The sequence below is a fragment of the Amblyomma americanum genome, chromosome 2 (assembly GCF_052857255.1).
Source record: "Amblyomma americanum isolate KBUSLIRL-KWMA chromosome 2, ASM5285725v1, whole genome shotgun sequence".
In the NCBI taxonomy this organism is placed as follows: domain Eukaryota; kingdom Metazoa; phylum Arthropoda; class Arachnida; order Ixodida; family Ixodidae; genus Amblyomma; species Amblyomma americanum.
The window spans coordinates 143,207,222-143,232,470 of NC_135498.1; the positions used below are offsets into that span (position 1 = coordinate 143,207,222).

At 46.5% G+C, this 25,249-nt stretch overlaps 1 protein-coding gene across 1 annotated transcript in view; it reads right to left on the bottom strand.

The window, feature by feature from the left end:
- LOC144121836 (signal peptide peptidase-like 2B) overlaps positions 1-25,249 on the bottom strand; it is a 69,954-nt gene that overhangs the window by 33,718 nt on the left and 10,987 nt on the right. Inside the window, exons 5-10 of the mRNA XM_077655251.1 lie at positions 21,682-21,830; positions 18,117-18,203; positions 12,577-12,746; positions 11,848-11,944; positions 4,166-4,364; positions 2,131-2,205 (exon numbers count right to left, since the gene is read on the bottom strand). Coding sequence (XP_077511377.1) covers positions 2,131-2,205; positions 4,166-4,364; positions 11,848-11,944; positions 12,577-12,746; positions 18,117-18,203; positions 21,682-21,830 — 777 coding nt within the window. The remainder of the gene's footprint in view (positions 1-2,130; positions 2,206-4,165; positions 4,365-11,847; positions 11,945-12,576; positions 12,747-18,116; positions 18,204-21,681; positions 21,831-25,249) is intronic.

Consider the following 25,249-nt stretch of genomic DNA (forward strand, 5'->3'; position numbering starts at 1 on the left):
ATACTGGATGAACTTGGCGACACGTTTCAGCTTAACGCGTGCTGCTGTAAATTGCTGAAGACAACGCGCTTGTAACTAGCGCAAAAAATTAGACGAAACGAATATCGGCGAGTGGTTTATGCCTGATTGAGGTAAATAGTAGATATATGACAATTCTTAAACATTTTATTTAACTGATTTACTCTGCAATTTTTGATTACGCTGTATTAGAACGTACAAACAAACAAGAACAATACATATAATTTCTGAGCAGATAATGTCATTCTTAATGTGTATTGCTCGCACACTCGGAATCAGCCCAAGGTGCCTGCGCCAGCTTCGGCTCACTACGTCGACTGGCTGCAGAGGAGCTCAGCCTGGCGCGAAACACTCAAAACTCACCGGATTGACGCGGGAATTATTGAATTAAATGTGCAGTGGAAAAATGAGTTTTAGTGATACTGCTAACAGCATACAGATAAGTGGTGTAATATTGATTTCAGCATGATGCTACGTGATTCTTATTTGAAGTATTGACGGAGCTCCAGATGCTCGAAATATGAAACGAAAATATTTCAAACAAAATAATTACGTTGTGTGAAGGAAAGCACTACTAAAAGCACTGCTTTTTCCTTAGGCGACCGTCATCAAAATTCTTTCAGTTTTGCACCTGGAACATCATGACATAGCTAACAAGTTGGCTTGCTTACGTCGGACGCCCTCAATACTTAGAGAAAAAAAAATGTTGGCATACAAGCCGGATACTATGCATGTGTTAAACATGAAACGTTGTCTAAAGCAGCGGCGAGCGAGGCTGGTCTGCTCACGCCACGGTGGTTTTGAGTCCCGCTCGAGGCCAAAATTATGGAAACATTTTTGTGCTTTCGCTTTATCGGAGGCTTCAGAGACAAACACCACACAGAAATCAAAACAGTGGTAGTTCTAATGCGGACGCGCTAAAATGTTATGCTTTGTCGTGGGGAATAGTGGCCTACATTTGAAACGATGAGAATGGCGTTTAAAAGTTAAGGCAGGTCAGAAAACTTTTGTGCCGACCTGCAAAGGATGTTGCGGGTTATACTGCCCCGGCCGACAGCATTTGCTATTCGAGAGATTTCTCTGTAAAGCAGCAGAATCCGTTGAAACCGATCATATAACTCTGTAGAGTCCGAGGATAGCTTCATATGTCTATGCCGGGTGTTTTAAATTACTCGGTACAGATATTTCTTTGAAAAACCGTTTAGAGATACGTACGGGCGGTTCGAGCAGGTGGGCTCCACGGCATGGCTTTTATAGTTTACCTGATATTACTCTATAATTAAACGATTATGAATTTTATTAAGCTAAACAAAGGTGAGCCCAGTTTTTAAAATTTTGTTAATCGCCACTGTGATTCGAAATTTCGAACATCATAAATATGCATTTGAAAGCTCGTTGAGTTGACTCTCCCGTGTTGGACATTTATAATATGGCGTCGCTCTCATGTCTAATGCAACAAATGCAGACGCCGTTTCAGTATTTAATGACCAAGAGGCAGTTGAATTGATTTCCGCGGCAATACTACGCGCAGCGACACCATTTTTTAAAATGTGCAATGGGTTTAAACCAACTCAGCTTGCTTACAAATGCGAATTTTTGATGTTCGGTATTTCGAACCAGATTTATGATTAAGACATTTTAAAAACTGAGCTCACTTGCGACTCTGCCTGCCTTGGATTTTGCAATATATTCTTGTCCCCTAAAATCATAAATAAAAATTGATCAGTTAAATTTAATTATAAATTGGTTAATTTAGAGTTCAATAAGACAAATAATGTCCGCATGCCGTTGAACCCGCCTGCAGAAACCGCAGTGACTTATCTCTCATGGCTTTTCAATGAAAAATGTGTATTGAATAATTTGAAACACACGGTATATTTTGCACTAACGGCGTACCAATAATTTCAGTCGTGTTTAACTGCTGCGAGTTCATATATATTGTCAGTGTAATGCTGCTTGTCGAACATTTGCACTTTAATTGCAAACATGCACAGGAGTCCTGTGCGGCAGTTCTAAACCTAGGAGGTGCACTGGTCTTGTGTGTTCCCGACGAACGATGTAAGGAGCGAAAATATTTGACCGCTATGATAAAACAAACCCTGCTGCGCTCACCGCGCGCACAATGGGCGTGATGAAGACGAAGAACACGTCGTACACTAGGAGCAGGGAAAGCAGCAGGCACAGCAGCTGAAAAGCAGGAGAATAAGGACATCTGAAAGGGGCATCCACAGGAACTGCTTGCGCGGCGGTGCTTTTGCCCGGAAAGATCCGTAGAACCGCAGCACTTATAGTACACCCTGAAAACCAGAACGTGCAGTGACTCAATTATTATCAGGAAGTTTATTTCAGGGAGGCTTTTGAAAGTTACTGTAGAGTACTCCTAATAAAAGGTATGCCTATGTAATTTGTCGGCAGTATTCTACATAGATGCTGGTTACAGTATAGCTCTGAACTGAATTAAAATTTTGTGTAGTCGACTGTATTTTTTTTATTTTTAACTAATGTACCACTTACCTTTAAATTTACTGAATGCAGATTATTGGAAATCCGAATGAGAGTAGAAAATATTATTATACACAACCGGAACCGAAGTTAAAGGCTGTGAACACGAAGTAATTTGTTATGCTTTTTTTATTCTTTCTCGGTGCAATAAAGCTGCCTCCCCATGAGTGGCTTTGTTGAACACAAAAATAAAAGTGCACTAGGCTATCCAGTCTGGTACAAGTAACCTAAAGGCATTGGTTAAATTCGCAATAGTTTATCTTACGCTCTATAGTTCCCGAGAAAAAGGTGCATAGACCTCCTAAAATTCTGTTTTGAGAAGAATGCAGATAAATCATCTGAAAACACGCCTTCCCTCTTGACGTGACCAAAAAAAAAAAAAGAAATGTTGAAAAAAAAGCATATCTGAAGTAGCCAATAGCGAAGTGCAATATGGTTTCTCAAAGCTAAATAAACTTTCTGTTCGGAGGTCTCCAAATTTGAAAAAGGCTTTTTTTCATGCAGATGCAGGCTTTAAAAGCTTCCACCTTTCAGCTCTATGTGACCAAAAAAAGTTTCAAAAAACATTTTTGAAGTCGCGAGAACCCGCGTTTATATGTTTTCTGTAAGCTAAAGAAATGTTCAATCAGAGGATTGCAAAATCTTGAAATAGATTATTAGACGAGAAGTCTCACCCCACCTTCAAAGTAATGTGGCGGTAAGTGAAGACCGGACTAAACCCGACAATATCGATAACATATGTGACGTCGGACATGAGCAGAATCTGTGGAATGCGAGTAAGGAGTGGTGCGTTCTATCCGGCTGTCGTATGTGGGTCAAATAAGGTGCTGACTTAATGAGAGAGTTCATGAAAAACGAAACAAAGTGTTCAAATACGTGCACCGCGCAAGAACAAACAAATGCAAGGATACTTGTGCATCTATGTTCGAACACACGAAAACCTTGGCACGTTGCGTGCAGCAGAGAACAGGGGAAATTTGGACAGTTTCCCGTATCAACAAACGACTATAGGCCTGCGCAAGTACTCAGTCGATTTCCCTGAGCAGCAAGACCAAATCAATAGCGGAGTAACAAGAACAACGAAAACAGCCGATGCGTCTGGGTGCCTGTGATAGGAAAGCATATAAAATCTGGATAAACATCAACATAAAACCACTTGATAATTTGCGCTCCCTCCTGCCGGAGATGTCTGTCCTTGTGTCAGTGTTCTTGTAAAAAACCCAGTGCATTCAAAAGTGACAATTGAAAATTGTGCGAATCTGACCCATGTTTAATATAAACGCGCATGTGTAGTCACACTTAGGTGCACGTTCAAGACGGTCATGGAGGTCAAAGTTATTCCGATGCGCTCCGCTACGGTGGGCCATAGAGAACAACACGCCGCTCCGCCACATGAAGATCAATTAACGTGACTCCTAAAAGCCAGTACATATCACTGATGGTCGCTGCTGTATCAAATTAGTTCATTGAGTTAATTGGTGTCTGCAGATCCTCTAAAATGTACTGTTCTTCCAAAGTCTACGTAACCGGCACATTGTGGACATATGAATGCAAAGGCGGGAGGAGGTTGCAGTCTGTTGTAGAAATCTAGGAGTGTGCACATACTTCCGCATTTACTCATCCTGACAAGGAGCGCCGCGCCCACCTTGAGGTTGGGTAGGTGTATGGACTTGAGCATGTTGATGCAGAAGGCGATGCCCAGCACGTCCTGCAGGGCCCAGCCGACGATGTCGTTCTGGCGCGTCAGGAACCAGGCCAGAGCCACGCCAAACGAGAACACCACCAGCGCCGCTTGGCGCCACTCGATGGGCGTCTGGCAGCCGACCGCCAGCGCCTTGGGGATCCTGAGGTTCGTTCCCGAGGCAAAAACGCTGAGTGTAGCTCACTAAGGCCTGCGTCATCGCTCTAGGTTTCTCGCACTCACGTTTAAAACCAACAGCGTTATCTCCCGCACTCATTGGCTGGCCCTTAATGAAACGTTGCATATGGGCCACGTATAAGTAGTTACAGAAATACGCAGTCCGTAAAAGATAAATATGTGGATTTCCCTACGTTTTTCATGTGTCGTCCGCATGGTTTCCGTATCCTTCCCTTATTCTTCACATGGCTTCCATGTGTTATATGTGACACCGAACTAAAATGTATGTATTCGGACTTTTCCATATGCATTGAGTGTATAGTTCCTATAGAGAGGATATTATGCGATATCAAGAGCCTCATTGCAGCGGAAAGCCGGTGTCGCCTGGTGTGTCACACCTGGGGAATAAACTAAGGAAATAAGCTTCCTAGCCGAACCCGCGAACTTCCGAACCCGCGGCGGCACGAACAGATCAGTTCCACCAGCCGATGGTTCAAATCTTTACGCCATCGCTGCCTATTTGTACATTCGTCACCGGACTTTCGCTAAACATGACAAAACACCAAAAGAGGGCCCACACGAAAAGGTGAACTTGCAGCGATAACACAATTGGCGATTTTGTCTTGCTTCTGGATATTAAAATTGCTTTAGCACCCACAAAACCTGTACTCTTGAGAGCCTGTCAGGAAAATGGTCAGGAACGTTCTGCACATGGACAAACCAGTGCATGCTTTCCGACAATACATGCGGGCAGGCCGCAGTAGTAACCAGCCATCCAAGAGCGCCAAATAAATTGGAGGCCCGTTAGCATTACTATATCAAAACGTACAGCATCCTTGTCTATGGGTAGGCACCGGATCCCGTATGTATTTAGCGGGAATTCCTTTTTAATTGTTCTCAGGAAAGCATCCCAAACAAACACGTTGCTCGCAAATGAGCGAGTGTGATTCTTATGGCAGAAATATCATTAAGAGTTAGGAAGTATTTAGAGTTCAAGGGATTATTTCTACGCCACTTACACAGCTTAAGAAACCGCTTGTTAAACTGCCAATCTCTTGATCTGTGTTTGTAATGTCATCGTCTTCACCAACTACGGCTTTCACACTTGTTTTTTTTTTTTTATTCGAGAAGTGTGCCATGAGGCATAAGTTGAAAAAGGAAAGGGGGGGAGGAATGCACGGGATTGAAAGTTAAAAGAAGGAGTGAAGAACCGTTGCGCTGAGGTAGTCGCAGAGGTTGTTAATGAAACGGTTGTCCATTGTCCACTTCACGAAGTCACTTTCGCGGTTCCACCGCAGGCCCACCTCCCTGAGGAGCCGTTTTCTGATAGCAGCCGTCGCTGGGCACGTCCACAACAAGTGCCGCACATCACATATGTCCGGTGCAGCGCCACAGTGAGGGCACCTGTCAGGTAGTGGCAGATCTTTGGCACGCCACCGATGACGGACAGATGGTGTCAGAGCCGCCCCTGCCCGAATCCGGCGCACGGATACCTCCTCCTGCCGAGTAAGACTACGGGGGAGAGGGTGCGAACACGGAGGAATTAGAGCTCGTGTTCGCTGGCGCAGAACTTCGGAATCGGAAACGTGGGACAGGAACGGATCTGGGGGAAGAGGGGAAGGTGGCGGATCGTCTAATGTATGAAGATGAGTCATAGCATCCGCTTGAATGTTATGTGGATCCTGGGCATGGCCGCGAATCCAGTGTATGCGCACAGGACATGGATACTTTGCGCAGAGCACATGAATAGATTGTGAAATCTGGAACGTTCGTCGAACAGCCTTCAGCTGTTTAAGGGCGGCGCGGGAGTCGGTGTAAATGTGAACTGTATTGAATGTTGGAACGAGCGGAAGGGAAGCAATGGCATTGTAAATGGCTTGAAGTTCCAATGCCAGGGGAGTGCACGTATCCGCAGTATACGTCGCGCGAGAGTTGAGATGCGGATGAGATGGACTATACACAGCAGTAACTCCCCTCTCTGCAGAATGAGATGCATCCGTGTATAATATGCACCCTTCAGGCAGATACGCTGCTGATACCGACGGGGAAACAGTGGGGCGATTGTCAGTGAGCTGGCAATAGGACCACGGTGGAAGTGTCTTTAAACGATGAAGTTTGAGAGACTGTTTTCGAGCTCTATTTGCCACCCGTTGGTCGATGATCTCACTGAGTGTATTAAGTTGGGCGAACTCCTGTAGCACAGGTATGGGTGTTAAACGAGGCAGATATGTTATGACGCGCATAGCCTCACGATTGATAGCTTCAAGGGAGTCCCACTGTCTGCGGGTGAGACGTTGAAATTGAGCCTGATATACTATCCGTGGCTGAAGGATAGAGCGCACAAGCTGGCGGGCCGTATGAGCACGTGCGCCACCAGAGCGCATAGCTATGCGACGAATCAGACCTAGAGTAGCGTGAGCCGATTTACGGGTGGCTGTCAGCCACGGGGTGCCAGTCCCAGATGTATGGAGGAGAAGACCAAGAATACGAACAGTTTCTACCTGAGGAATCAGAGAATTATGTACCGTAAAATTTAAAGGGGGAGCTTTCCGTAAGGCGGCTTTACTTCCAATTCGAATGAAACATGATTTAGTAGGAGAGAGTGTTAGACCCAAAGGTGGGAGGCGAGATGTCAATACATCCAGCGCGTGTTGAAGGACCGACTGATGAATAGACGCATCTGGATGACAGCACCACAAGGTGATATCATCGGCATATGCAAGCACGCGGATAGAAGGGATGGTCTCTAGGGCTCGAACCAGAGGAATTAAAGCCACATTAAATAATGTGGGGGCGAGAACGGAGCCCTGCGGCACTCATCTATTGGAAGTGAAATTACCAAAGGGCTTTCCGTGGACACGCACGCTGAAGGTTCGATTTGCTAAAAAGGCGTGAATGGAGAGGAGGAACCGGTGAGGGAGACCAAGAGTTTGAAGGGAGGCAAGAATGGCAGAGTGAAGGATGTTATCATATGCCTTTGTTATGTCTGTAGCGATTACGGTTCGTACAAGGTGACTCTGTGGAGAGTGGTCAAGCACGTCAGCAGCCAAAGTAGCAAGGCCGTCCTCCGTTGCAATATGTGGGCGGAAACCAATTTGGGAATCTGGGTAACAATCATGGGATTCCAGCCACCATGATAAGCGTGCGGCTAGAATGTTTTCATAAAGCTTGCAGATGGTAGGGGTAAGGGAAATTGGACGAAGGGCCGAGAGAGATACTGGAGGCTGACCTGACTTGGGGATTGGAACCACAATAGAATGCTTCCAGTCTCCCGGCATGACGCCAGAAAGCCACACTTCGTTAAAAGTATCAAGTAGGGTTTCCAAAGCCCTCCCTTCCAAGTTACGGAATAAGGAGTTAGGTATGCCGTCGTGCCCGGGAGTAGTAGTAGTTTTTAAACGGTCAATGGAGGCCAGCAGCTCTGCCATGGTGAGGGCAGAAGTAATCCCATCGGGGGGCTCTGTTACCGATAGGTCAGGTGGAGACGTAGCGGTGCAGTCATGGTTTGGAAAAAATTGACGGGCCGCTTGTTGTGCAAATGTGTCCTCATCCACATTTAGCGCGAGGCGAATGCTCTCTGTGTAATCTGCAACCTGAGAAGGGCGCTCCATGGCGTGAAACACTCTCCAAAGATGTCGATTGCCCTGCGTAGAGGACAGGCGGGCACACCATGCAGCCCAGCGTTGCCTGCCTAGCCGCTTTGCATAGCGCCGCGCCCGTGCGGTAGCACGGTGAAGAGTAGGAAGAGCCGAAGGGTCATCGTGGTGACGAGTAGCGTAAAGATCCGCCTGGCGACGAAGAGCCCACAGATTCAAGAGATGTATGTCCGGGTTTGGGTCATCTTCATTTACAGTAGTGGTAATAGTGTGAGTAGCGAGAACATCAGATAGAGTAGACAATGCTGAAGAGGGGTTGAATGTAGATAAATGATTGTCTGCGCGTACAGAATCCCATGATGTTATTCGTACAGTGCGGCGTATTTTCCGTAGACGCGTAGGCGTGAGGGAGATAAAAATAGGGCTGTGATCGCTACCCCAAGTATCAGAATCAACAGCCCAACGAGGGTTACCGGGGCCTAACCACCAAGTCAAATCAGGTGAATACGGGCCACCTCGTGGGCGGGTAGAAGTATTCGGGTGGTTTAAAAGTTGAAAGGAATGATCTGAAAAGCTCCCTTGGATGTGTGAACCCCTTGAGGAATCCGATGGGTAACCCCACGCAGTGTGTGCGCCGTTGAAGTCACCGCCAACTAGAATAGGGATACCCGAGTTGGTAGAACGTAGAAAACGAACCCATCCCAGATTGGGAGATGCGGAGCCAGGACGACTATAAAAAGAAACTAGAATAAGGGGTGTGCGTGCAGGTTTTACGAGAAGGGCGACAACGTCTTGACGTGTGTTGCACCACCGTGAAAGGTCGAGCGGTGTGTGCGGAACTGAACTGTGAATATAAATTGCAGATTTACCTGGGCTGAGGGAGGAGGCGGTGCAACGGCGATCAGGGATAGATGGTGAATGGTATGCGCAGAAACCTGAAAGGCGTGGGAGTGCATTATGCTCTTGCAGTAGGAACGCCCATGCCCTCAGCTTTCCGTCGCGAAGGCGGATGTTCACTTCAGAGGCCTTATTAGCGAAACCGCGACAGTTCCACTGCACCACCACCGATGATGATGCGCTATCCATGACGAGGCCGAAGAGCTTCCACGATGAGGGATGTCACCTGCTTCATCAGCGCTAATATCTTGTCCACTGTCGGAGTAGTCACGGCTAACAGGTGGTCGGCACCTGATTGTGGGCCAGTGCTTGCCCTAGGTGATTCCTCTGATGGTTGCTCCCGAGTTATGAGAATTCTTCGAGAGGATTGAGAACGACGCTGTTCCCGGCGCTGGGTGAGTTCGTCTAGTCGGCGGCGAGCCTCCGCGATTGCATTGTCTAAAGCTGTGTCTTCATCTGTAGTATCCACATGTGATGGATGCACTGGACGTTTGGGCGTACCATTTGATCCGGGAAGGTGAGCCGCTTGTGCATATGTACGCTGGCGAGGAGACATATGGTGAGCAGCAGGCTCAGATAAAGGAAGTTCAGGGAAGTCGTTGTCGTCACATGCGAGAGCTGCAAAGCGATTACTTGTAGGAACATCCATTTTTGCAGGCGACTTGTGAAACTTCTTCGCTTGCTTCTTCTTTGGACAAGCGGGGGAGCGAATGTCATGGTCCGGCGATTTGCACAGGGCACAATGAGCTGTTGGTTCATTCATGTCGGCCACAGCTGCTGGATTAGGGCAGGTATTTTGCATATGTCCTTCTTTGTGGCAGTGATAGCAAAAAATACGACGAGGTCGGAAGGGCTGTGGTTTGACGATCGCACCGTAGTAGGTAAGGTACTTCGGGAGAGTCAACGGGCCTTGCAGGATGAGCAGGTATGAGCCCCGGCGACCCATAGGCCGTGCTTGCAGTACAACATGAGTTGAGCAGCGAATATTTGCGCGCACCTCCTCGGGAGGGCTCGTGCTGTCGACATGATAAACCATGCAGCGGAGTGTGTCAGGACCAGATGCAAAATATATTTGCACCGGGACATGCTTGCTGTCATCCAGGGGGATCCGCGTAACTGCGCAAAGTTTCTGGGCGTCCATCAAGGATGACAAGTTTACCGTGATGGTGTTCGATGGGCGATGGACGACAAACCCGCAGTAGTTCGAAGAGCCAAGGGCATGGTCAATTGTGGCTTGAACATTCCGGGCAGGGATGGCAGTCATATCAAAGCGCAATGTAGGCTTGATGGTAACGCGGAACGAGTTCGCAGCAGGCGGATGAGAGCCTTGACTCACGGGAGGCATCTGTGGAGGAGGCTCAGACGCTGGTGACGGCCCTTGGTGGGAATACTGAACTGGCGCGACGGGCACAGTTTCTTGAGGGAGTGCCACGGGCACGGAGGCGGTAGAGCAGTCCATGTCACAGGCCAAAGTCGTAGCATCGGAAGACGGCGCAGGCTGGAGGCCTAGAGGCGCTGACGATTGCGTGGACGTGGAGGCTGCGTCAGGTGGCAACACAGCGGGCATCCGCGTAGCCGTCGTCGACAACGCAGAATCCATGCAGACGCGTAGCGCGGCCTCGCTCGGCAGCGCCGAGCTAAGCCTAGCTTGCCCCTGAGGGTTCCGGTTGGGTTTTCTCACTTGAGAATGCGCCCGCCGTGCCGGGAATTTCTCCGTAGGGGCGTCGTCAGCATTCGGTCGCACGGAGGGCACTGTCCGACCCACGCCACACACGAGAAGACAGCGAAAAGCGAAAACACAGACCTAGAAGCAGACACGTATCCACCCACTAGGTCTTCGTCTTCTTCTTGTTGAACTGTCAGTCTCTCGCGCTGCAGTTAGGAAGCTGCCGTCCACATAAATATTCCATCAGTGCGCGTGAAAGCGCCACAAGACGAGCATGCAGTAATGCACACAAAACAGCAGCAAATTAAAAACAGTTAAATTCAGTCAAAAGACCCAAGCCATCGCAATGTCACCGAGTAACGGTATTTAAGAAACCCTCATTTTTTTTTTACAGCGAAAGCTGTTATAGATGTAGTTTATCATACAGGCCTGCATTCTACCGTGGAAGTTACAGCGTCAGGAGCAAGACAATTACTTAATGAAATGACATAATTCACCTTAATTACAGGGATTCAAATTATCAAAGCTAATTAAATTAAATAAATAAATGTCCGCATGTCAACCGTGGCAGCTGGCAAAACAGAGAGGAATTTTCCTTTTCCACACTTAGTGGAGAGGAAGGAAAGGGCAAGCGCGATGGGAGAGAGAGAGAGAGAAAATGTGGAAGAAGATGGATAAGCGGATGACATTGCGCTAATTCGCTTGAGCACGTCTAGGCTTTGTCTTGCTGCTGCCGCAAAATCCACAGAGCCAAATGCAAGGCTAAATGACTAAACCGAAGCTGTAAAAGCTTTCGGTGATTAATGCGCTAAGTGGGTGAGCTTAGCTCTACGAATTTTTATTGTATTCTTTCAAAGTGATTGATACGGAGAACATACGCAACTGTGGGAATAATTCCATAGAACGGCTAACTTGGGGCACATGTCAAGGAGTCTCGTTATAGCGCTGTTGCCGGCTACGTTGAGGTTCATCACCATCGTCAATAGCAATAACAGATCACGTGTGATGTCCACTGACTTTCGTGAACAGTGGTGGGAGATAGTTTTCCTTTCTGCTGCGAGGCAGTGGCGGAGAAGCAAGCTGCTGAAATGCTGAATCTAACGATAAACCTGCCTGCACGTCCACTACCAACTTTACAAATGAATGTCTCTTGGCGCGTAAAGAATTAACGCTGTTTGTGTATGGCCAATTACGAAAAAAGTTCGAGAAAGCACGAACACCACAATCGAAACTCTGCTGACAGCGAACATATGTCAGGCGACTTAACCGGGTAAATTAGCGATAAGCTGACGTAAAATTTCCGGCCGTACTTGCTTGTCCCAATGTTGATCCGGTTGACGAGCGGCTCCAAGCAGGCCATCAGCGCGGCAGCCGACGCTAGGCCAAACATGATGATGATCAGGTAAGCTGAAAACGGCGAAAGTAGCTAATTAACATCACCCGCTTCCAGCCAATACTACAACGGTGCGAACCAACGGACCATGTCACAGGAAAAATAGCTCGTTAAATATTATGCGCACGAGATGCGCCATATGGTGTGGCGCAACGGCAGGTTATTACTCCTGGGAAGCTATCCACTGCAGTTGTTTCGTGCCCCGGTGGCCAAATGCCGATGGAGATAAAAAGCAGTACAAACAGTGCGACACTTAATTTCAGCTTTTAGAAATTCGAAAAGATGTTTCTCAAATGTCCCTATAGATTTACTTCTGCAAGATAACGAAAGTTGGTTGGCGCGGAAGTTGGCATTACCAAAACACTAACAAAAAGAGTGAGGTTCAGGTGTACTGCAGCACCCACAAACTTAAGCACCATTTCGGCCCACGCACTTACGGAGCCGGTAGAGGAGAAGCCATTTGTTCTGAGTGTGCGATGCGAAGTTACCGCAGAGACACTTGACGCGTAGCTCCACGCGAATTTCTCAGTTCTAAAAATGAAGGGCGTCAGGTAAAATACATCATTGCTGTTAGACCTTGTGAAGCTAAGCATAGTGGCCTGCAATTAGGTGAATTTAGATAGCAGCAGAAACATCGCTGCCTCACCCAGGTATCGGTAGAAGTAGTACAGTACGAGCAGCATGACGCTCATGTGGATGACGAACATGACGACCAGCTTGGGCGACAGCGGCACCGTGAATTCGTCGTCCATCTCGGCCATGCTCTCCGTGAAGTCCCGCTCAGCCACGGGGGGAGGCATGGACGCATGTGATACGCTGCAGCAGGAGGGAGGGCGGAAAGGAAGTACGACACTTTGTTATAAGGGCGTACTTACTCATCGGCATCCACCCAAGCGCAGCTATACGGCTACAAAGGAAAGCTATATAGCTTTCTCAGAAAGTTCGCAGTTAAATGAAAATTCGTCCTTGTCCGGGATTAGAACCCGGGACCACCGCTTCACATGGTTTGAACCCCAGACCAGGACGAATTTTCTTTAACTGCGAAGTTTCTGAGAAAGCTGTATAGCTTTCCTTTGTAGCCGTATGACTGCGCTTGGGTGCACGCCGATGAGTAAGTACGCCCTTATTACAAATCTACTCTAGCTTGGGGGATTCCCCTAAAAACATTTCACCAGGAGGCACACTGCTCTAATGAATCTGGTGTCAGCTGTAAAACTTACGAAAGGCACGATATTAAACAAGGAAACGAGCTGTAGCTTTTATGTGAAACTGTAAAAAAAAGCTGAACCTTTAAGCACTGGAAAGGGATATTTCTGTTACTGTGTCCATGATGTCTGGAAGGTGGAAGGTATTGTTTCCCAGATCGTAGAAATAACTCTTCGATTACATCTCTCCGGTACGAAAACACTGGACAAGAAGTGGTAGCGCCACAGAAAGGAAAGGAGAGAGCATTCTTGGCGTGGTCATGCATAACATCCTGTTTTGATGGCCTTGCACCATATAAAGAGAAATTATGCGGCACTGCCTTGCTTTACCTTCCAAATTATTTGATGAGATGTAAGTCTTTTGAAACGAAATTTTAAATAGAAAGAGAGTTATTCCTCATATTGCTTTCCGCACTACTTACACGACTGTTGCCATTTGCAGCTAATACTTGTTGAAAACACAACGGCTGGAGCAATTATCTTTCAAGCAGCTATGCTTCAGAGATTCGAAAATGACCATCTTTATAGGTTTCAGGCATTTCATTCTTCATCGACTGCAACTCAGAAATGGACAACTCAAGTGCTTCGAAAAATGTCAACTTTATAAGTTGTTTTCTTCGACACGATGACGCTGGGGAATGACCGAACAATTGTGTGAAACTAGCTATATCTCCTGGTTGTCGCATCAATTTTTGGATGGACAGCTACCCCCCTGTACTCTATAACAGTGGGTGAGCTTCCCTGCCTAATGCTCTTTCAAGCTTTTGAGACTGTTCTGATCTCCGAAAACGCACTTTCACGGAAAACTTCTGCCACACGATAGCACAGACGTGCATGCACGTGAGCTGAGTGGCCCAAGTGATGGAGCATGTGGCTTTTGTTATGACATGAGATAATTAAGCAGGTATTTTCCGATGCAGTACGTGCACTATTGGGGTGCTACCTTCTCATATAGCGCTTTGAGATACATTTAACGACAACCGGAAAAGCATAATGAATTGGGCTTCATCCCGCTATGCTGAAAGAAAGACAGATTTTCGGGAGGGCTGGAAAGGTCTGAAGTAACCGGTGGAAGACACCCTAAAAGTTACAGAAAAACCGACTGCGCTTCCCTGCACATGATCTCTGGTATAATTCTGCTGAAACCCGCACGAACGACTGAACGCCTTTAGCGTAGTAGCACGGTGGTGACAGCCCTACTGTAGAAGATAAGGGTATATGCTCGGAAGCCAATTACCACCAGCGCTCACTGAGGACGCAGACCTCCAGATATGTGCGAGTAACAACTGGCGTACTTGGAGGTTGTTGTCCATTTGACAGCTGAACTCGGCAGCACTTAATTTAGCAACATGCAGATTTTTGTGCAAGACAAGCGTCCATACGCGAAAACAGTGTGAAAGAGCGATAAATGAACCTAGTTTTTTGAACATGACTGGTTAGAACTTCGAAGGACTGCTATATTAGCATATGTAAGTTGTACATGCAAACTTCAATTTTAGCTTATGCAAAGAATAAGACGACGGAGCTTTGTCTAGAATTTGCAATTAGATCCGCCTGTGCCGACAGGTGTCAGTAACCATCCTTACGAGCTGTTAAAAAGCGAACTGCACATGCTGAAGACGTGCCGATTACAAATTTCAGAATGCTGGATTTTCATCATTCTTTTTTTCTCTTAATTTCCTTTATTTTTTCTGAGTCTTTCCTTTCCCTTCTTTTGTGCTTTTTGTCCCGTTTCTTAAACTTCTGTGCTCTTCGTCTTACCGCTATGCACGTTCCTTTTTAATTCAGAAAGGGCACATTACGTTATTCAATAAGCAATTAGCCACCGCGGTGACCCAGTGGCTATGCACTCGGCTGCTGACCCGAAAGACGCGGGTTCGATCCCGGCCGCGGGGGCCGAATTTCGTCGGAGGTGAAACTCTAGAGGCCCGTGTACTCTGCGATGTCAGTGCAAGTTAAAGAACCCCAGGTGGTCGAAATTTCCGGAGCCTTTTGCAAGGGGCACAGCACGGTAAAAAAAGGTCGCCATCGTCTGGAAGACGGTGAAGTAACGAGCGTAAGCTTTATTGGCCATGCGTAAAACGAAAGTTTTTTCGCATCCAGCGGGGCAGTGAAGAAAACCCTGAGCGATTCGGAAAAGTAATAGAACTTTTCCACTTAGCGGAGTGATCGGCGCCTAGCGCCATCCCCCCCCCCCCCCCCCCCCCCCCCGATATACATCCCAAACGGAATTTGCTTTCCTTGAGGGGTCAAGGTGCGCCTAGAATTCGGCTTGCGGTGCGATATATGGTAACGCTTCAATTAGTAATTGCATGTATACAATGTTTGCCTATTATTTATTTATGGTTTTATTTCGATATCACAACCCATAAGGTTTTATTTGCCTAGCAAATTAAGTGCACAACTGTCCCTGGATGGGGGGAACTTGTTGTTGGAGTATATATAGCGGAATGAATGAATGCTTTCTAGATGGCGCTACAAGTCTCAATGCGAGATGTGTTGTTTTCTAGTTGCTGCCACAGATGGCGCTGTGATCTCAGGGTGGTGGCAGACCCTACGAAATCGTGAAACGTGATTAGTAGTTGCTGCCACAAATGGCGCTGCGATTCCAGGGTGGTTGCAGAACGCACGTAATCTCGAAACGTGATGAGTAAGAGTCGGGAATGGTCTCATTATACGTTCGTCGTCGCGTCATTCTGGAAACAACTAGTCAGTTACACAACTTACAAACTTACTTAGCAAATTTTACTTAGCAAGCAATAAGAGCGGTTTCTCTGTCAAACTGGATATAAATAACAAATGAGATTGAAAAAAAAAAACTGCGGCACGATCTGACATCTTATGCGACAATTCTGCGAAAGCTATTTGATTTACCCTCTATGGTTATTCGATACTGTAAGCCGGGGCTGCCGCACACGCGACAGAATTGTGGCTGGTGATTGAAGACAGGTGGCGAGTGGTGCTTATGGAGGGCAACAGGATTTCTGACTGCGTCTCCGAATTCGATTCCACTTTGGTTTTGAAAGCGGAAGTTTTACTGGCCACGAACTTGCGATTTCGCCGTGGCGGTGCTATGAGGAGGCACAGAGACAGACCTTGGGCCGTTGCCTAGCAACCAACGCAGCTGGGCGCTCGCCGCCGCCGCCGTTTGGTTTGACGTCACACCGCTCCCCTGGTGATTGCGCTCGCCTCCGCTCGCTTCGCCAGCTGTGTCGCATGCTGGATAACATGTCGGAGGATTGAAAATGGTTTATGGGTGTTTAACATCCTACAACGGCTCAGGCTATGAGGGACGCCGTAGTGAAGGTCTCCGGAAATTTCGACCACCTAGGGTTCTTTAACGTGCACTGACATCGCAGAGCCCACGGGCCTCTAGAATTTCGCCTCCATCGAAATTCGACCGCCACGGCTTGGATCGAACCCGCGTCTTTCGGGTCAGCAGCCGAGCACCACAACCACTGAGCCACCCCGGCGGCTGGAGGGTTGAAAATGAGAGCTCGCGTGCGCCGCAACCACAGTTGAGGCGGCAGTATGGACGGCGACAAGTCTGCTAAGGAGAAGGAGGCCTGGAATCGACATCGGATCGAGATGAAGAGGTAACGAATCGCCCAGGAAACAGACGAACCGCGCGCCGAACGACTGGCTAAAGGCCGTGAATATGCAGCCGCGAGATGGGCACGTTATTTGTCGTCTTTAATGCAACAACAACCTAGCTAGACAACCAGACTGGCCTACACTTGCAATCAACATTAACCAAGGCTAACCAAGCTATGCCTTAGCTTTCGCTACGTATATCCTGACAAAGCCGAGCTAAGGCACTGCAAATTTTTCGTTCTGCTGCTGCATAGGATTCTAGTGGGTGGTTGCCTTGCGCGGAGAGTGGATAGGTGGATCGAGGGTGGCGGTGGGGGAGCGGGCGGATGTGTAGCTAGTAGGGTGCGGTGAAGAGTTATCTGGCCGGCGGGGCTTCTGAAGGGAAGACTTACGCCAGATTCCTAGAAGGAAGGGAATGTGGAGAGGGGGTTTAAAGTAGCACGTGCTTCAGTAGTAAAAGCTGACATGAAACATCGCAGCGATGTGCTACAGATAGCAAGTTAGGGTCACCAGGATAAGCTACAGTCTTCAAAGCATTAATAAATCTAATAACAGTTCATAGGCAAGGCGTCATCAATCAAGGGGTGTCGTAGGAATAGGCGGGCGGCCGCCAACGAAGCAGCAGATGGCGCACTGGGGATATGTCCATTTCTGCTTGACATACCTGAAAACACGCGGCGATCAGTAGCTAGCCATGCCGCTTAATTGGATCGCTGCCTGCATTTATGCCTGCTGACTCTAGCTTCCGGCAATTGATAACAGCCATTAAGCGGAATCGTCGTATGGGGCTGCACTTTAGGTAACAGCTGTTGGAACTGCTTAAACTGACATTGAAGACAAACTGAAGTTGGCCTGCATCGATGCAATGCCTAGTTAGAATTACAAAGAGGCTGGGCTTTCACTGAAAATGTATCTTCATAAGCTAGGCCAAGCCAAGAAATAAAATATAGCTTTTGGCTACCATTGGTAGTTTTCACAAGCAAACTGCGATGACTTCAATGCATTTATTAGTCACTTGTCTCTAAGGCTAAGCTACACCATCATACATTTCTTAACGATGATCACGATTTCCGTTTGATTACTGACGTCACAGGTGTTAATCTAGTGGCAGGAAAAAAATGTTCCATGTTCAAAATGCATTTTTTTAAGCAATAAATGAGTTATTTGCTACTGAACGAACGTCAATATAGCCAGAAAGAACGACCCATTATTTTTAAAGAAACCAGGCCTGGTTATTCAGATTTCAGTCGATGTCTGCTGCTATAAAACGTACACCAGGAATTTACGTCCATGCTTGCGTTCTGCTTTCATAATGTTGACAACACCAACCAATATGACTGCAAGTTACTCTCACAATTTCTGAGCCGGTAGCGAATAAAAAACTCACACGTTAGCGTCTGCGTCCGCAGCTTTCTGGCTGCTTTTGCTCGCACGTCGAGTTTTCTTCTTGGGCTTAGTGACCTTTGGCTCGTACCTGAAATAAAACAATAAAAATATTAATCACAGAATAGCTTCATTTGGAAAAAACCGCGGGGGGAAGGATGCATCAATGATCTTGTAAACGTCAGCTTTTACGCTTTCCGACGATCTAACCAAAATTTGCAAGTTCCAGAGCCCAGGAGATTAGAGTCTGCATAAGAATAATACATCATCCAGAGCGAGAAATAGACGGAGTAGAAAGTCGACGCGCTCACTCGCGTATTTGTTTGCCTCCAATGAATTCAGACTAGCTCAAGGTTGTGCACTCTAAAGAATGAAGCATATTCCTTCGTTTAGGTTCATGCATATCGGCGTGGGGAGATACTGAGCGGTACTTCAGTTCTAAGGCAACGTGTTTTAAGCTGAAAAGTAATTTTTTCCCATTTCACCGGTCAGTGTTTAATTTAGTCCGTTTCTTTAGGTAGGTCAGTTTCTTAATTTAGTTGCGTGAGACAGAGACGACTGAAAAAATGGCTGAACGATTATCTAGTAAAACAGTCTGAAATTTCCCATTGGCGACAATAAGACACGTCGAGAAAGATCCCCAGGTGGTCGAAATTATTCCGGAGCCCTCCACTACGGCACCTCCTTCTTCCCTCCTTTCACTCCCTTCCTTTCCTTTACCTTGCGGCGCGGTTCACGTGTCCAACGATATATGAGACAGATACTGCGCCATTTCCTTTCTCTCCAAAAACCAATTATTATTATTATTACTTCGTGTTGCGCGATTTGTGGTCACCGAAATCAGTTTTCGTACCAACAATGTAGTGATGTCACGCAGAGTATGGGAGTACGCAGTTTTACGGGTTATCGAGATGCTAAAAATGTTACTCGTTAGCGACAGACCTGTCTGTTTTGGGTTGCACTGCCTGTACGTTACGTAGATGAGCGCTTGTGAAATTTGGAGTCCTTATGAAGAAAACCTGCTTGTAGGTGTATGACCCAAGTAGAATGGTAATCCTGGTAGGGGTTCAAGCGTCGTTGTGAGGGGTCGGTCTTGAGGCAAGCAGAGAAAAGCCGCAACGCACACACACACACACACACACACACACACACACACACACACACACACACACACACACACACACACACACACACACACACACACACACACACACACACACACACACACACACACACACACACACACACACACACACGCACACGCACACGCACACACACACACACACACACACACACACACACACACACACACACACACACACACACACACACACACACACACACACACACACACACACACACCACTGCTTTGCATTAAAACTTGCACAAGATTGAAATGTCCTACTCGCCCAAAAAAGCTTAAATGTGAGGTGTATATGATGATCATAATCCAGTCTAGTAAAAACTGTACACATTCCACCAGGTTGGTCCAGCTCTTTGCCTCCAAACTGGCGCGAATAATGAAGAACATGTACGAGATAAGCCTGTTGGAATATGAGACTTTCGATTCTGTTCCTGGACACTGATGCCAGGACTGCATGCATTACTAGATCCGGGGAATGAAATTACCAACACAGATAGTGCACACACGAGGGAAGCACTAAGGCACATTACATCGCATTGTGGACAAATGAAATTTAGAGAGGAGCATTAAAATCTGAGATTTGTGCGGGTGGGCAATTTTTCGCAATATGCTTTTCCTGTGTTCTTAGCGAAAAGGGCAGTTTACCAATTGATGTTAGGGTTCATGACTTGTGGTGCCATTTTCTATAGCGCAAAAACACCCGTGGCAATTTCAACCTAAGAATGTCGTTTCGACTAGGTTGTTCGGCGCGTGGGTCAGCTGTGCAAGAGTGGCAGTTTCGTTAAGCTGGATTTAGTCTTGGGTTACTGAATTTCAGCAATCCCAACGGGGAAACAAGATGGAAAACAAGACATTGAAACTACAATAATGAAACCGGTAGAGACAGTCGAAAATGGAGACGAAATTCAAAGAATTAAGAGGATAAGACAGCTATGAACGTGGTGAATACAGCGGGGAGCGTCAACAGGGGCATACACCGAGCTTTTCGACCGCTCGTAGGGGTTTAACAAAAAAAGGGAAGCAGCCGCCAATTGTGAGCGTCTGTAGCTCCTCTGGCCGCGTTTGTGTGGCCCCGTGAGACTCCGAAAGAAGGAGGCACAGGTTGCGACTGCCCAGAGTGGCTCCACATGGTGACACATGAACCGCTAAAACCAGATGAGGTTCCCGCACGAGGGCCACATGGATTGGCTCATTGACAGGAATGTAAAAAAGAAACAATTTTGAAAGAAAATTGCACAGCATCGGCCGAGAAGACAAAAATAGAAGACACGAATACACAGGATGCACATAAAAATATGTCACTGTTGTATCCTCTTTGAGCAGAATATATAGGGGAAAACATAGAATCTAACAAATACAGTTAAATACAGCGCCAGAGTGTTAGAAAGTGTCCCAGGAAAAGAATTTCATCCTGCAGGGAACAGCGCTTACCAACAACAGAACAATAATAGGATAAATACAAATGACAAGCGAAATCATAGAAGGGCACAAATAAATCCAAATACAGCACGAGTGAGAATAAAAAGTGCCCTAAAAAGAAGTTTTTTTTTTACCGGAAATACAGCAATCAGCAAAAGCACAGCAATAATAGCATAAATACAACATGTCGCGACACACAGTGCGCATATTTCCGCGCAGCCTCCGCCTTGTTATCATCCGGCCTAGCGTAACACGGCCACACGCTGGACTGCGCTCCCGTTTGCCATTATACTGCGCACTGCACACACCGCACTCGAGAAGGTTAGACAACGTTGCTGGTGTCACTCAAATTTTGAATGAGAAAGACGAAGCAACTTGTAGGTTGATGTGCTAATTCTTTTAAAGTTCTACGAGCTCTTCTTTTTTCACGAAAATGCTGTCTGTTATTTAACTGTCAATATTGTTCTCTTGTTTTTATTCATTGATTTTTCAAAATTCACGATTGGTGCTACAATTTTGTCATCATCTTCCATGGAAACTTCTTTGTTTATTCAACTACACCTTGGCCAATCCCCCCGCGTGGGTATGTGCCATATACCTGGGGTGAAGAAGAAGAAGAATTTTCTCTGACAGTACTGATCGTAGGACAGAGCTTACAGCGCGTCAGGCGGCAGGTCAATTGTGAGAGGCTGCTCGAGAAGCCTCGGTCGCAACCCAACCCAAGCAACCCAAGTCCCACCGATAGCAGCGCCTGCCATAGAAAGACACTGGTGCACTACTTGACCGCTTCACACCGCGCCAAGAGTGGTAGGGATCTGTGAATGATCTGTGGATATATGGACATTAACCCATTATCGCTATCCGAAAAACTGCCATCCGTGGACACTGGATCGGAACGCCGGAATCGAAGTGAAAACCGAACTGCTAGCGCAGGGAATTTGCATTTGGCCTAACTGCGCAAATCGACCATTAATTTTTTTTTCTGAGAAACGCAGTGTGCACTCACTGGGAGCGCTGAACGAGCCCGGACCAGTACGAGCCCCCGACGACTGTTCCCATGGCGATGGCCCAGATGACAACGAAGCTCCAGTCGAAGGACGTCTGCGTCGCGAAGAGCTTCCCCATCAGGCTCTGGTTGTTCCGGTCGTCGTATCGCTGCGCAGGGCCGAAATACGTTAGACAGCGCCGGAACCGATAGTCCGAGTCGATTTGCGGTCAGCTGCTACCGAAACGTGCTGGCGAACTACACTGCGGGAATGTGATGGCGCCGAATTTACATCCCCGGGACAAAGATTCTGTTCGAGGTTGAGTCGTCGAGGTAGGGTGTTCAACCCTGATCGAAAGTTTCTGTAGGCAGCGCTCCATAAATTTGATGCGAATTCAGTTAGTGCTTACTTTCGATGATATGGCTTTAAAGCGGCGCAGCAAGTAGTTCATAAGGGGGGACGTTAAACCCCCATACACCAAACCAGTTCATAAGGGCTTCATTTAGAGGGCCAGCAGCCATGACGCTGCAGCGCAACTGTGAAAATTGTACTTGTAAGCGCGAACCTCCTTTCAACGGGATAGCGTTAAGGGTCCCGTGTCACAGAAAAGCCGGCTGCGTCATCGGTGTCGTTGGCCATGCATAAAAATGCCTGAAAAATACTCAGAGAAGCAACCTAGGTGGCAGGTGGGCACCTAAGTCACGTGACATCGTGCTGTCATCACGAGCTGCCCATCGGATTGTCAGTAAACTGCGCATCGTAGCAACCGGCATTTAAATTAATGATTAGTGGCGAGAGGTTGCTCGGGAAGACCGACCGGGGTCTCAAAGCCCCCACTGGTTGCAGCACCTGCCATCGTAGGGCAGTGGCGCATCGGTTAACCCCTGTACCAGTGCTCGAGTGGTCGCGTGACAGCTGTCAGGGATCTATGAATATAAAGTATAGTATAACCAATTTGGCATATGTGGGCATTAACCCATTAACGCTGCATAGCTCAATTTTAAAACCATATTTTGCTCGGACTAACTCGTTCAAGTTTTCCTTTTTCCCACGCACTATATCTGACTGGAACTCATTAACCGTACCAAATCAACCCTGAAAAACAGACGCGTTCCTCAGCCATCTTTGATATTGCGTATTATGTATTTTTTTCTGCTTTGTCTTGCATTGCTGTATTGTTGTTTTACTACATTATCTTTGCTGTATTTTTGTATTTTTGTTGCTATACTTTTGCTTTTTGTGCACCTGCCCTTCCTGCTTGGACCTAACCATGGTCTGCAGTGTGCACATAAATAAAAAATTCCCCCGCAGGTTTTTTTGTACTCGACTTCTCTATTACTTGGGGGGAATTTCATGGCGGGTGAAGTGATGGTACTCTCGAATAAGGCCAACAGAGAAAACAATTGACAATTAGGAGGAAGGCTTCGTGACAAAAGAAGCCCCGGGAAGCTCTGGTGTTTTATTTTCTTTGTGTTATTTTACTAGCTAAATGCGCTGACCGCCACGGCTGACCTTTCCACTTCCTTGAAAATTGTCATTGATGGAGGATGGTAGGTAGATGTAGTACTCAGTCTGTTTAGCCATTAATTCTGCTTCCGCAAAAGAAACCTTATTAAAATTTTGCTCGCTGCTTGAATAGGCTTCTACATACTTCCTACATAACCTCCGCCAAAACACCGTAATAACTTACGTTGTCTCAAAATAATTTTTCGAATTTTTCGCTTCCATAAGGAACACTTCTGAATTTATTTTTTAAGGTACTGCATTCGTCGAACTTTTCCTCACGATAAGGGCGTTATTTTGACCTAAATTAAAAAAAATCGTTATAGCTTTTCAAGAATAAAAAGAAACTGGTGGTTCAACATGACTACTTCTTTAAAAAAATTGCTTTCAAAATAAAAAATTTTCACAGCAAGACAATTGGTTTCATTGAGTACATGCACAACTCAAGTAGTAAAGTATGGGTAAGAAACAGTACTGAATGACTCATTGGCTTCGGATGAAATGTTGTATAAACACACAAAAATAACACTTCTAAAAATTCCTGCTTCATATTTAGTTCCGCCATCACAACATAAAATGCCTCTTCTGCATACTGTTGAGCCTCGTTTCATTGTACTGAGTTATGAAACCATTCCTGGCATACTCAAGCCTTTTTTTCCTTCTTGCTTTCGGTTGCAATTTGCAATTACTAGTTGGTCGTGTGGGTCAATGCCACATTATAAAATACGCCAAGCGGGTAATACTGGCTCGCTCAAAAGAGGCCCCCTTCGCTGACTGGCAGAGAAACGAGAAATCGCGATTTTCACAATGTATTCAGGATCCAGAAGGCAGCTGCCAGGTTTCGTAAACTCCAAAACCTAGGGTGCTCGACCAGCACAGCTACTGATGGCAGCACAACGCTAATATCGCCAGTGAAGAGAAAACAACAATATACCATTTTTTTCGAACATGCTCTTTCAAGCTTATGAAAAAAAAAATAGGCCGTTTTGTGTGAATGTTTTGTTTGTTTTGAAACCAATAGGCAATTACAAAAACGATACCTGCGTTAAGCCGCGCCCCTTTGAACGGTGAATTAATTGTTGTGCAGAGAATCAGTTTTAAATTCCTTCCAAATAGTCATTCGAGTGCGCTGTTCTGGGGATATGTTCTCAGGAATCATTGGATTGTTTAAGAGCAGAATAAAAAAAATTGTTTTATAATTTTTACAATCCACCTGCCCTTTGTCCTTTTAGTTCCCACTCCCGACTATCTCAGTCGAGTATCGTCCCGAAGTCATTCCGAGGTCGGCGTCTAAAATTTTGTCATAACCGGCACTGAAATGAAAGTCCTCTAAATCAAGAATTTATATTTGGATTGCACCGGCATACAGACTACTTTCCCACTAACCCTAGCTTGGCTGGAACGAAAGCCGACGAGAACCAAATAAGTCTGCGCATGACACAGTATGACCATTCGGCAAGAGGTGCAACGATACGCCTTATGGGCTGCAACTGGTTTCATGATACGTTAAGTTGCGCCACCCACTTGAGTGAATCGTGGTTCTTATAACGCCGCATGAGTGAACGCGTATATAGGGATGAAAATACAGCACGCTACGCGTACTGCAATGATAGAGAAAGAGGGGATGGCACAGGTCGTGATCATCACCCTCATCTAAGTTATTTGGTCCGTTCGTCTTACCCGCTCTGAAGTTAAGGCCACTGCCTCATCGTCATTCATCGCCTGCTCCTTTAGTTAGCTGGTGCTGTATTGTAGTGCGCTGGGGATCAGTAGTGCTGCAGGCGTTAATGTAGTAGGATGAGTTGAGAAATTTGATATATTTTAAACAGGAAATCCTACGAGGGTGTGGGGCCGGAGCAACTTGGCTATAGAGGTAACAAACTTCCTGCGGCTGTAAACGATGGTGAAAATGTTAATATATGTCGATGAACACATCGCTAAATTTCCAGAAAAGAACTGCAAAGCTATTCGCAGTGCAGGATGCTGCTCGTATCGGTGACAGCCGTAGTTTCTTTTTTTTTATTCACATACCCCAAAGGCCCTTCTCGGGCATTACATAGGAGGGTTGCCCGGTTTATATAGCAA